General features: G+C 38.7%; 1 protein-coding gene across 4 annotated transcripts; it reads left to right on the top strand.

Moving 5' to 3' along the window:
- Window positions 1-6582: 6582 nt before the first annotated feature.
- Window positions 6583-11127, top strand: LOC131240988 (uncharacterized). 4 transcript variants are annotated; one of them, XM_058239579.1, is made up of 7 exons: window positions 6583-6759; window positions 7513-7597; window positions 7701-7719; window positions 8353-9453; window positions 9533-10570; window positions 10653-10776; window positions 10916-11127. In XM_058239579.1, the coding sequence occupies exons 4-6, from the start codon at window positions 8392-8394 to the stop codon at window positions 10686-10688; spliced, it is 2136 nt and encodes a 711-aa protein (XP_058095562.1). In that variant the 5' UTR covers window positions 6583-6759; window positions 7513-7597; window positions 7701-7719; window positions 8353-8391; the 3' UTR covers window positions 10689-10776; window positions 10916-11127. The 4 variants fall into 4 exon arrangements, with proteins under 4 accessions (XP_058095562.1, XP_058095561.1, XP_058095559.1 ...); XM_058239578.1 differs by lacking the exon at window positions 7513-7597; XM_058239576.1 differs by lacking the exons at window positions 7513-7597; window positions 7701-7719.
- The last annotated feature ends 905 nt before the right edge of the window (window positions 11128-12032 follow it).

Genomic DNA, 12032 nt, shown 5'->3' with positions numbered 1-12032 from the left:
AGAAGGAATCATTGTTGATATCCTGGCTCAAGAATCAGTTTAATCTCCTATTCAGATGGGCCATTTTGCAAAATATAAATATATGATTGTGAAAGACTGTTTAAGTTTTCTAACCTATCAACCTCTTTTAAGTTTTTTGCGCTCCTTAAGTGGGCCCATTTTTATTTTTGGGAAACATCTACCAACCAGATGGATGGATTAGATCTCTCACCCATGTGTAATTCTAGCATGTGTGGGAAGGATATGAGCTGAACTGAACACGTGCATCAACTTAGCTAAGATCCAGATTCAGATATTTTCTGGTCGAAAATTAGGTCTAGATTGAGATATACAGATACCAATCCGAACCGTGCCCAATTCGATCTGACTCAGTTTTTCTGATCGAGTCGAACTCGGATCAGATTAGGCAATGCAAATTTCGGATCGGTCCGAGTTAGGTGATCCAGACTCAATCCCGGATGGAATCGATTTCGGGTCAGGCCATTGAGAAGTCGGTTCGAATCGAGTTAGGCACAATCCGATTCGGCTTGGACCAATGCCTATCTCTAAGTATCTCAATTGATCCTTTGGATTCAGACAGAGCAGACGAGCTGAGCACAATTATCCCTAATTGGACTCGGATCACATCAGATCAATTATAGACAAATATACCCTGATCACTTGCAATCGGTTCGTTCTAAATCTTCCGAGCCCATATCTTGCCACGGGTCAGACCTACCTAACTTTGTGATCTTGTTTAATGAAGTATCTGATGCGGTTGCTCGTCTGGTCGAGCTGACCTTGAACTAAGCTCATTGACCAAGCCTAGGATGTGGTCGAGCTGAGCTGGCTCCAATTGAGGTAGGCTCAGAATCTCCCATAACACAACCCATCTACAATGGGTCCCACTATTTGGCGGCTCGATTTTGAGGTAAACGCCACATGTATGGTAGGGAGTCGCTCTAGCACGGTAGTTTTGGTATATCACCCCTCACCAGTCTATTTACAAAATTCCCTTCTTATGCAAACTTTCATTCCACGTGGATGTGGTGGCAATCAGCTGAGCAATCCATACAAGTGCTTGAAATGTGGGGCCCATCAAGATGGAAAAGGGACGCAGGTCAATAAACGCATGCCAGCATTTTAATATTTTTCTTGGAAAGTATTAACCATGAGTCTCTGGTAAGTTAGGGCAATGAGCCATTTAGCCCTTGGATTCAGAAAAAAAAAAAAAAGAAGAAGAAGAAGAAGAAGAAAAAGGAGTAGAGAGGTAGTTTGACTTACCTTGGCTAGATCTACGGATGATATTGTATTATCTGGTGGTAGTGGGCCTAAGAGTAACTAGATCACGTGTGAAAGCAAGGAAAATGTGGGTGGGCCCACATGTCTAGGGAATAAACACAAAAGCTGACGTTGCCTTTATTCCATTGTAATAAGTTGGCCCTGGTTTATGCTTGTCCTTACCCTCAATTATGTTAATTCTCACCCCAAGATGCGGATTCGTCCAAAAAAAAATAAAATAAAAAACTACAGCAAAAACCCAAAAAGGAAACTTTAATCTTTTAAACTGACCAAAATACCCTCCTACATAATGGTGGGGTGGGCCATGCCTCTAAGATGAGGGTATTGGATTGTGGTGGCCATTTCTATAATTCTATCACATATGAAAAGAAAACACAATAAATGGATGGCCAGTTTCACTGTAAATTTTTGTAAATATTTACTTAGATAATACGATATCTATTGGCAAAAACCTATAACATTAATTTATATTTACGATATGTTTTTTTTCCTACTCGCTGTTAATTTGTTTTCAATATATTTTGAAAAAACGACTAAACTACCTTACATGAGATCGTCCTGTAATCGTAGTCCCTCACCTATTGCTTTTAATCTGATCAGGTAAGTCTCTCCCATGACAACTAGCCAGCTGTTAAAGTCCTCTGACGGCTCAAGCTTTTAAAGCAATTAAATGTTTAATATACCTGTCTTTAAAGTTCGAGAATAGCAAATTCGCTTCCTTAATATATTCTCCCACGATTTTCTGATATGCGCTCCGTATAAACATTCTTTGAAAACACTAGGGTGAAACTTAATAGCTTGGTTATTTGTACAGCATAAGGTTTTTACATGAGTATTTACAAATATTACAAAAACAGACCAAACTTACAATTGTTTACTGACCATTGGATTTATGGATTGGAGTCTATTGCTGTAGAAATCCCCATCAGATGATCACATCCATCCAATCAAGGGCCTGCAAAAATGAAACTACGTGTAAAAATGCACTTACATTCATTTTTCATCTCTTGATCATCTGGCCACTGTGGTCAGCAAGGTCATATTTGGGACTGTTCCAATCCGCAACAAGGGCCTCCAATCTAACGGTCCACTGTGGTTGCATGTGGTCCCATCTGGGCCCACTAAGGAAATTGTACCGAATACAGATTAAGAATAATTTTTATTACACTATTTCTCAGAAGTTTCTAGGTTTCATAGAAAACATTACTTTCTATGAAAACCATATTCTCTCATCTGGTAGGCAGTGAGAAGAATCGAATGTAAGATCTCTAGTCCTGCCAACATATTCCTAGTTGGACGGCTGTAAAGCAGCGCAGGTGGCATTTATCATTTAAATAAAGGGCAAGATATTGCAGGTTGATGTCATTTTCCACGTATTAATTATCTTTAGACCCCATTGGCCTTTATATCTCTTTCTTTGTTCCATTGTACTCTCTCTTTTCCTGCGCTCTTTGTTGACAGGATATAGGACATCTCAAACGGATTTTCTTTTCAGAAAGATTACTATCTCGGGAATTATCTTCGTAGCTCGAGGATAAGACTGGAATTCCGTAAATGTTCACTTCATTTGATACTGGGGCAGCATAGGACCCTTGATACGCAGAAACACACGTGGCATATGCTATCTTCAAGAGACGTTACCACGGGAGCGGATTAGGTATTGCTCGGGTCACACGTTAATGGTTGTTTCCTTGATCGCGGGGCCCACCTGGATGTATTTGCTGTATATCTACGCTGTACATCAGTTTTTTCAGCTCTTTTAGGAAAGGGTGATATCCAAGAGTGTGTTTGGATCTTAAGTTGTTTAAGATAAAGCTACTTATGACTCAAGTTAACTTATTCCGATTTCTACTTATTCATAAGTGATTAAGTAATTTTTAAGTAAAAAAATTATTTATAATTGATTTTAGACCAAACTTACTTATTTCAAATAAACTACTTACGTACTGTTCTAAGTAGAAAAAATAACTTATTTTGTAGTAAAGTTGTACACGAGCAGAGTAAGTTCGGTTATTCGCTCGACTCGACTCAAAATTACTTGACTCGACTCGACTCGTCATGAGTTTGAGTCGAGCACGAGCGGTTTTTAATACTCGTATTGATTTTGAGTAGAGTACGAGCTGGGCGGTACTCGACTCGGTACTGAACTCAGTACTTGACTCGTACTTGACTCCTACTCGAGTGTATATATAACCCGCCCAAAAAAAATCCTACTCGTTCTCTAGTTGTTTTCAGCAGCTCGCCGAAACTCCTTTTCCTTCTTCCCTCCCAGCGCCTGTTCGAAAAAATCCTCTCTCTCTTTCTCTCCTCCCTCCCTGCGCCCGTCCGACCATCCCTCTTCTTCCTTCTCTCTCACTTCCCTGTCCGGCAGTGCTAGACCCTGCCGCTCGTCCTTCCGGCCTGCCCGGTGCCCCTACTCGGTGCCGCAGCTCGTCCCTGCCACTCGTCTGTTATCCCTGCCCTGCACGCACGGTGTCGGTCGTTCCTGCCGCAACTAGCTCGGTAATGTGTGGTGTTGATTTTTTTCTTTTTTTTATAAATTGTTAATATATGTTAGAAATTGATTTATTATTTTTTTAGAATATTGTATGGTGTTGATTTATTATTATTATTATTATTTTTGTATAAATTGTTAATATATGTCAGAAATTGATATTAATAACATATATTAATATTGCTAATATATGTCAAAAATTGTTAATATATGTTAATATAGCTACTATATGTTAATATATGTTAATATAGAAATCGTTAATATGTTAATATATGTCAGAAATTGTTAATATAGAAATATGTTAATATGTTAATATAGCTAATAATGTTAAAATTGTTAATCTATGTTAATATAGAAATATGTTAATATGTTAATATAGGTAATATATGTTAAAATTGTTAATATATGTTAATATATGTTAACATAGCTAATATATGTTAATATAGAAATTGTTAATATATGTCAAATTTGGATAATACTCGAACTCGAACTCGACTCAACTCAATTTTTGCTCGTATTCAGCTCGTACTCGAACGAGTAGAGCACGAGCAGTGAATCCATACTCAATGGTCGAGCAGAGCCGAATACGAGTAGGACTCAAGCAGTGCGAGCCGAGCATGAGCTAAGCAATGCTCTATTTAGTAGTATGCAAATGAAACTAAACCTCTAATATTAAAAACTTCTTAGAGCCATGCAATGGTTATATGCCATCTAACTTCTTTATAAGGTCACAAATCTAAATGTTGGGAAAAAAAATAAAATCAACTTATCCAATACATTTGTGTCTCACAAAAAGATTTTAATGATTTTAAGGTCACAAATCTAAATAAGGAAAATCTAAAATTTAAAACACTTTATTATTTAAATAAAAATCTTTTAAAATACAATAAAGCATCGAAGGGTTTCCAAATCCCTTAGTATGTTTGACATCAATTGATTACATCTAAAATTCTTCTAAAAGTTGCATGTGTAACATCTATGTCACTAGACTATTAGTCTATTGGGCACATAGGCCAGTGATGACATCATAAAATGATTAGATTATCAGTTACATCACTATATTTACTTTAATATGATGATCTGTACCGTCCAAATATTGTTAATGTAAATCAACGGTAAAAATTGTTGGTTAGTCACTCAGATATGATCTCGTGCTTGTGGCTCATCTAAAAATTACAATTTCATAATTTTTTAGCAAAGTATATATTTCAACGGGCTTATTACAGCCAGTGTCAAACAGTACATACATACATTGATTAGACATATTAGAGTTGATTTACTAAACAAATTAAAACCCCATAAGTATACTATGCATAGCCACTTTTGGATTACATAGGTTCCTGAATTCACGGTTGCAGGCACAATGGGAGGGTTTCAAATCCAGGCTCCCAAACACGGCCGGTTTGGATACCACCAAATAAGTTAACTTTTCTACTTACAACAGTGAATAAATTACTTATTTCGAATAAGTAAGTTTGGTTTACAATTAATTATAAATAACTCTTTTATTTTAAATTAGTTAATCACTTCAATTAATTTTGTAGCTTTTCTATTTTCCCACCCAATAGAGGAGAACTTGATAAGTATGTTGTTTATTAAGCATATTTATTTGCTAATAAGTAAAAATTAAAATAAATTACTTTTGACGGAGGTAGCTTATATTAAGCAACTTACGTTCCAAACTCTCACTGAGTGACTGACTGCGTATCATCCATCAAATTCTGCCAGGCTATCCAAGGTTTTCTCAAAACCGGTTTACTCTCGAGGTGGAGAGTTATACACTTAGAGCGGATTCGGTCAGATCTGGTAGCACCGAGTTAGGTCTGGCCGTGACCGTGTGGCCCACCTTGATCCATCTGTTGTATATCCACGCCGTCCGTACATTTTTTCAACTCATTTAAAGGAAATGAGAGAAAAATGAAGTGATTCAAATCTCAGATGGACCACACCACAGGAAACAGTGGTGAATGAATGCCTACAATTAAAAGCTTCCTAGGCCCCGCCGTAATTTTTATTTTCCATCAGGTTATCCAACCCGTTGATAAGGTCACGCAGACCTGGATGAAGGGAAAACATATATTTTTAGATTAATCCAAAATTTTTGGCCCACAAGAAGTTTTTAATGGTTAACTGCTACTTTTTCCCATAGTGTGATCCACTTGAAATTTTTATCTGCTTTTATTTTTTTGGTTCCATGATATAAAATGATCTGGAAAAACGGATGGACGGTGTGGATATACAAAAAAAGAATCAAGTGGGCCCGAGATCACAGCCTGATCGAACTCGGTACTAACCGAGTCATCGCGTGGCTAGAATTGGAAAAGCGCGTCAGAAGAGTTATTGTAATGTCATGTTGCATCCCGGCCCGAATAGTGTACCTATGAATTCATTTGCACAAGTGAAGCCTATGATTCATTGATCCAGACCGTTGATACGATTCTCATCAACGTGGATAGATAACCATATAAAATATTTTCAGATCGTATGATCATATCCCTCCATTCCAGTCTTAAAAAAAAAATCCCTCCACTCTACGACAGTCAGTTCAATCCGTTGCTGTGTTTTTCCTTGACCTATGCCACTCATCCAAAGGTTAGAATATGACCATTCAAGAAAATGTTTATTTCATTACCTACAGGTTATGATTTCCTTAGGATCAACGGGCGAGATGCTCGAATAATCGCTGATGGGCCCTACATGTACAAAAGGACGCTCCGATGCACCAAGACCCTGTAATTCTTCCGGAAAAAAAAAGATGAAAATGCCAGATATTTTTCCTTGCATTCTCGCGGCGGGTAATACGTGATTGAAGACTAACGCAGCTGCGCAAGCCACAGAGACGAAGCTAAGCAAAAGCGTACAAAGGAGTTTATCCTTTTCCCCCTTTGTATTTTAGCAAACCCCTACATTGCCCTTAAAACCACTGCCTCTTTCTCTCTCTCCGCGGGAAAAAAAGGATTCTCCAGATCAGCGATTTCTTTCAAGTATTCATCTCTCTCTCTCTCTCTCTCTCTCTCTCTCTCTCTCTCGGTCGATCGGTCGAGGCTTTTGATTCGATCTTCTTACATGGTGATGATTTCTGGAGGATATTTAGTTTTTTTTATTTTTTTTTGGATTTTGACTAGTTTGACTACGATTTGAGCAGAAAACGAGGATCGGAACAGTCTCGTTTTTGTGATTTGAGTTTCTCTTATTGAAATTCAGCTGTTTTTTTTTTTTTTTTTCCAAGAAGAATTAGGGTCCTTGTTTTGGATCTTTGATTGCTGTTGCTGATTTGATTTTCTCAAGTGGGTATTAGTAATGCGGATCGTTCTGTGGCGATTATGGTTGTTTTATGTGGTGATTAGTAGTGTAGTTTAGCGGGTTTTTGAGGTTTTGATTGGGTTTCTTTGCCAGATGATTAGGATTTTTGACTTCTTTTTGCTTTTAAGATATGACCAACGGAATCTTCCCATCAGCGAGATTTGATTTATTGTTGTGCTGTTTGAGAAAGGATTTAGGGTTTCATTTTGGATGTTTTTGTTGTCGGTCTCTGTTTTTCAGTGGAAATTCAGGAATGCAGCTTGTCCTGTTGAGATTAGATTTGTTTTGTTTGATGGTTTGATGATTTGAAGTTGAATTAGGATTTTATCAGTCCGAGAGTTTGGAATTTAGCAAATTTTAGAGATTTTGATTTTATTTTTCTTCCCAATAATACTGTATTTGAATAATTATGTTTTGTTTTTGGATTTTGATAGGAATTGAAGATTTAATTACCTTGTTCTTGAGAGGTGGCTTTGGAGAAAAATTAGGACTCTTGTTTCGATTAAGAAGAATGAATATGTATTTGTTTCATTCTGACAGTCTTTAATTTTGTTATCATTTTTTTAGTTGTTAGTGAAGCTAAAATTCAGCTGTTTTCCCGGATTTTGATTTTATTTTGTAGGTGCTGATGCTGGAGAAAGGTTAGATCTTCTTTTAGGGTGCTGACTTCTTTTGACTCTAATTTTAGTAGGAAATTAGCAGGGCTAAGCCTCGCTTTCTTGATGCGGTTTCCTCTTTTGACTATTTCTCACTTTAGATAAGAATTAGAATTTAAAATTTTTTCATTTGGCTCTCTTATTTGATTGCTGTTTTCAGTAGAAAACGCAGAATTTTCAGATTGTTGTGCAGATATTTACTTTTCTTGGATTTGGTATGTGAATTAGATGTCCTTTTTCCCGTTCATTCCAATTTCAGTTAGAAATTGGAATTCTACTCCTCTAGAATTTAATTCCATTGACTAGTTGTTTTTCTGGAGAAAATCAGGATTGTTTTAGGATTTTGATTTCTCGCCGATCCAAGTTTAGTAGAAGACAGGGAATTCATTCTCTTCCCAAAACTATTTCTTCTCTATGTTGACAAATTTTACCTTTTAGAAGTACTTTGATCTTAGTACTTGTCTATTTTGTATTTTGCATTAGAAATTCAGGAACACGAGTCACTTATTAGATCTACTTTGTTTTCATTGGGGATTTCGCGTTTGATTTTGGGCTTCTTTCAAGAGTAGAATTTTAGTTGTTTTATGCTGTCTGATTTTTATTTGGTTGGATTTGTAGTTTGAAGTGGAGGTTTTATAGAGTCTGCATGGTCTTGAGATGCTGAGGAATTTAATGGAGGAAAAGAAACTGGATTTCAATGCACCACTTCTCTCCGTGAGGCGATTTGCACCTCCTGCAGCTACCCTTGCAGAAGAGAATAAGAGGACTGAGAAGTCCCAATCCAAGAAAGCTTCTCTCCCTCCTTACAAACCAGAACTGAAATCAGGGCCAGTGAGAAATGCCGGTGCAGTTCCGTTTCTGTGGGAGCAGATCCCTGGGAGACCCAAGGACGGAGGCGGGTTGCGCTCAAAAACTTCTGAAAGGCCTCCATTGGCACCGAAGCTCCCACCTGGGAGGATTTTGGATGTTAATCGGTCTTCTTCTATAAGATGTGCAGAAGACAAGGAATCTGAGGCTTCAGCTGTAACTAGGTTGCCCCAAGCTGGGAATTTGATTTCTTGTCCCAATACATTGTCTTCAGGTGGCAATGTAAAGTTGGAAACCTCCAGAGGTACTGTGAAAGAAGAGAATGATCCTGAGTTGGATGATTGTGATGATGATGCCTTCTCAGATGCACTTGATACACTATCTCGTACTGATTCGTACTTCATGAACTGTAGCCTAACTGGCATGAGTGCTTTGGACGGTCTGGACTCAAAACATTCCAGAAACTTCACGACGGATCCGCAGGCTCGTGAATTTATGATGGACCGTTTCTTGCCTGCTGCAAAGGCAATGGCTTCTGAGACACCTCAGTATGCTTCGAGAAAGCAACCTGTGGTACGTGAGCCAGTGAGGCCAGTGAATGGGCTGGATAGGAATAGAAAGCCTATGACCTATCAATATGGGACATATGTTGTACCACACCATACCCAGGATGAGGAGAAGGAAGATAGTGAAGATGAAGATGAAGATGAGGATTATGATGATACTGGGAACATAACAGCAAAAGCATGTGGGTTACTACCTCGCTTTTGCTTAAAGAACTCCTTTTGCCTTTTAAATCCGGTCCCAGGGATCAAGATTCGGAGCGGCATGCCCTTATCGCCTGTTGGTCGTAAACTTGACACACATTTCAAGCCAGCAGGCCCTGGATATCTTAGTGAGCCCGGTCATGAGGTGAGCTAATTTTGTATCTTATCATTGTTTTATATGCTATGGATTATTGTTGACCATTGATAGTGTTTTATCTCTACAGAACACTTGGGAAGCAGTCTATAAGCACAAACTGGCACGTGGATTTGAACATCCTGAAGCCCGTGAAAATGGGAGTAAACCAACGAGTGAATCCAACCAGCTAACATGCTGGAGTGATTCGCAAACACCTGAAGGATCATCCCCCTACAGGCGCTCTACTGGTGATGTAATATCGCCTTACCGGAATGAAACACCTCAGTCACCTTTTCATGAAGGAATGGGTTTTCTAGGCATTCCTAAACAAGGCAGGGATTTTAAGGATGATGGCCTCAACATGTATAGCAAAGGTCGTAATGATAACCAGGAAACATTATCCCGTCAAAGCAGTAAACAGGGGTCAGGCTCTGGGAGTCCTGCAATTGAGAAGACTCTGTATGTAGATTCTATTCAGATGCTCGAGACTCCAAATTCAAGGTCGAGCTCTTCAGATACCAAGGACCTGGCAAATTCTGCAGAAAAGGATTTTGAGATTCTGGTAGAAAGTGAGAGGTCGGAAAACAGTCCTGTTCTAGAAGCTCGTCTAGGAGATGTCAACATGCGAAACAGTTCAAAGGGGAGCAAGCTAAACAGTTCGAATGGGAGAAATAAATTGCGACCTATGATATCTGAAATTTTTGAAGCAAATCCTTCATCTTGCACTGATGGATCAATTCTTGGTGGGCACACAGACAACAAAGAGGGTTTCAGACGTGATGATGCTTTAGATGAGGAAGTCAGATCGTTGGAGTTTTCGAAAGTTCTTATCAGTGGGAATCTGAGTCTCGATGATCCCCAGTCTTTAAAAGAAGAAGATCAAGGAAATTCACATGCCAATCCTTTTCAGTCTCCACTTCCACCCCCTTTACCAAAATCACCCTCTGAATCTTGGCTTTGGCGTACCTTGCCTTCTGTCTCATCCACGAATCCATCTTGCAGGCCTTATCTTGGTATTCAGTTCCGTTCTATGAAACAGGTTACGAAGGCATCCTCTGTTGATCCTAAATGGGAGACCATAGTAAAAACTTCTAATGTTCAGCATGGCCATTTGCGGTTTTCAGAGGTATTCGCACCATTCATGTTAATGTTTATGATAGATTTCTTTTTGAGCTATGTCATGCCAATATTTGTTACCATGTCTCCAGGAACTGAAAACACCTGCCAAGCAATCTAAAACTTAAAATACGGGAAGGTACCTTTTACAGTTTTACTCCTCTGGCTCATTCGCATGCCATGGTGTTGCAAGCTGTCCTGTCAATGTGTGTAGAGGTAACTGCAGTTATGCTATCTTTTATATTTTAATTTTTGGAGGTCGCTATGTTAATCTATAACTTTTAACTTTCAATTCTCAGAAAAAAATTGAAGTTAATCTTTAACTTTTCCTAACAATAGGTGATTGTAATTTCAGGATTCTAATTCCTTCAGATACTTTAAAGTGCACAGGTAAGTCGGTTACTGTTTCTTCTCCTCTCATACTTGAGACGTGACCAATAGTCACACCTGGCCAAGTGGATCTGTGTAAAAATGATCCAAGTGCTTGCTGGCAACTTTTATTTGGTATATTCAATCATTGTAAAATGCACAACAGCTTTTTCTGAAATAAATGAGTATTCTGTTGCACTAGTTCTGTACAGATGCTGTAATGCATGCTTAATGAAATAGCAGGTTTTATGGAGCTTGAATTTTCCATAATCAACATGAACAACTGCATGATACTTAATACTTATGCAATAGCTTGATATTCCACTAGTATTGGCAAGATAATGTGTTGAATGAGTTGACAGAATTGCATGTTTCTCATCAGTGCTTACAGTGTGAGAAGAACTGGACCACTTGACTGAATGCCCTTCCCATCAGTGTGAGAAGAACTGGATCACTTGATTGAATGCCCTTCTCATTCGGTCAACTATTCAGAGCTTTTTCTAAGTATTAGCCCCATACACTGCATAATTCGCTATTGCCAATAACTAGGTACAATGTAGAACCGAATTTATTGTTGAAAGAGAATGATTTTCATCCAACACTGTCCACTATACTGTAAGTTAAGGTAGAGTCAACCTCCATGTCTCCATGGGGCTCCCTGTGATGTATTGTAGAAATCCAAGCCATTCATCAGGTGTGTCCTGGCATTTAGGACCAGGCCGCAAAAATCAGCTGAAACCATAATGAGGTGGGCCCCACCACAAGAAACAGTGAGAGGGACACCGACTGTTGTTTTACCTGTGTGCCCACCATGATGTTTATATGCCATCCAATCTATTCATGGTGTGCGTACCACCTGGAAAAGGTACATACAAAAAGGCCATTCTAGATCTGAGGTGGGCCCCACCATGTGATTTTAGAGGTTCTAGGCATTTTTTTATGCTTTTCCAGATGGTGTAGCCTACCTGAATTCTGGATCCAGCTAATTTTTGGGGTGTGTCTGATGCATTGTTTGGATATTTGACATGCATCATGTTGGGCCCCACATGCAATTGACTGTATGGTGTAGTCGATCGCATGCTATTGTTCTCCAAAGAAGAAAA

The sequence above is a fragment of the Magnolia sinica genome, chromosome 3 (genome assembly GCF_029962835.1).
Source record: "Magnolia sinica isolate HGM2019 chromosome 3, MsV1, whole genome shotgun sequence".
NCBI classification, from domain to species: domain Eukaryota; kingdom Viridiplantae; phylum Streptophyta; class Magnoliopsida; order Magnoliales; family Magnoliaceae; genus Magnolia; species Magnolia sinica.
The sequence above is the reverse complement of the archived record's forward strand: the minus strand, read 5'-3'. Positions and strand labels throughout refer to the sequence as shown.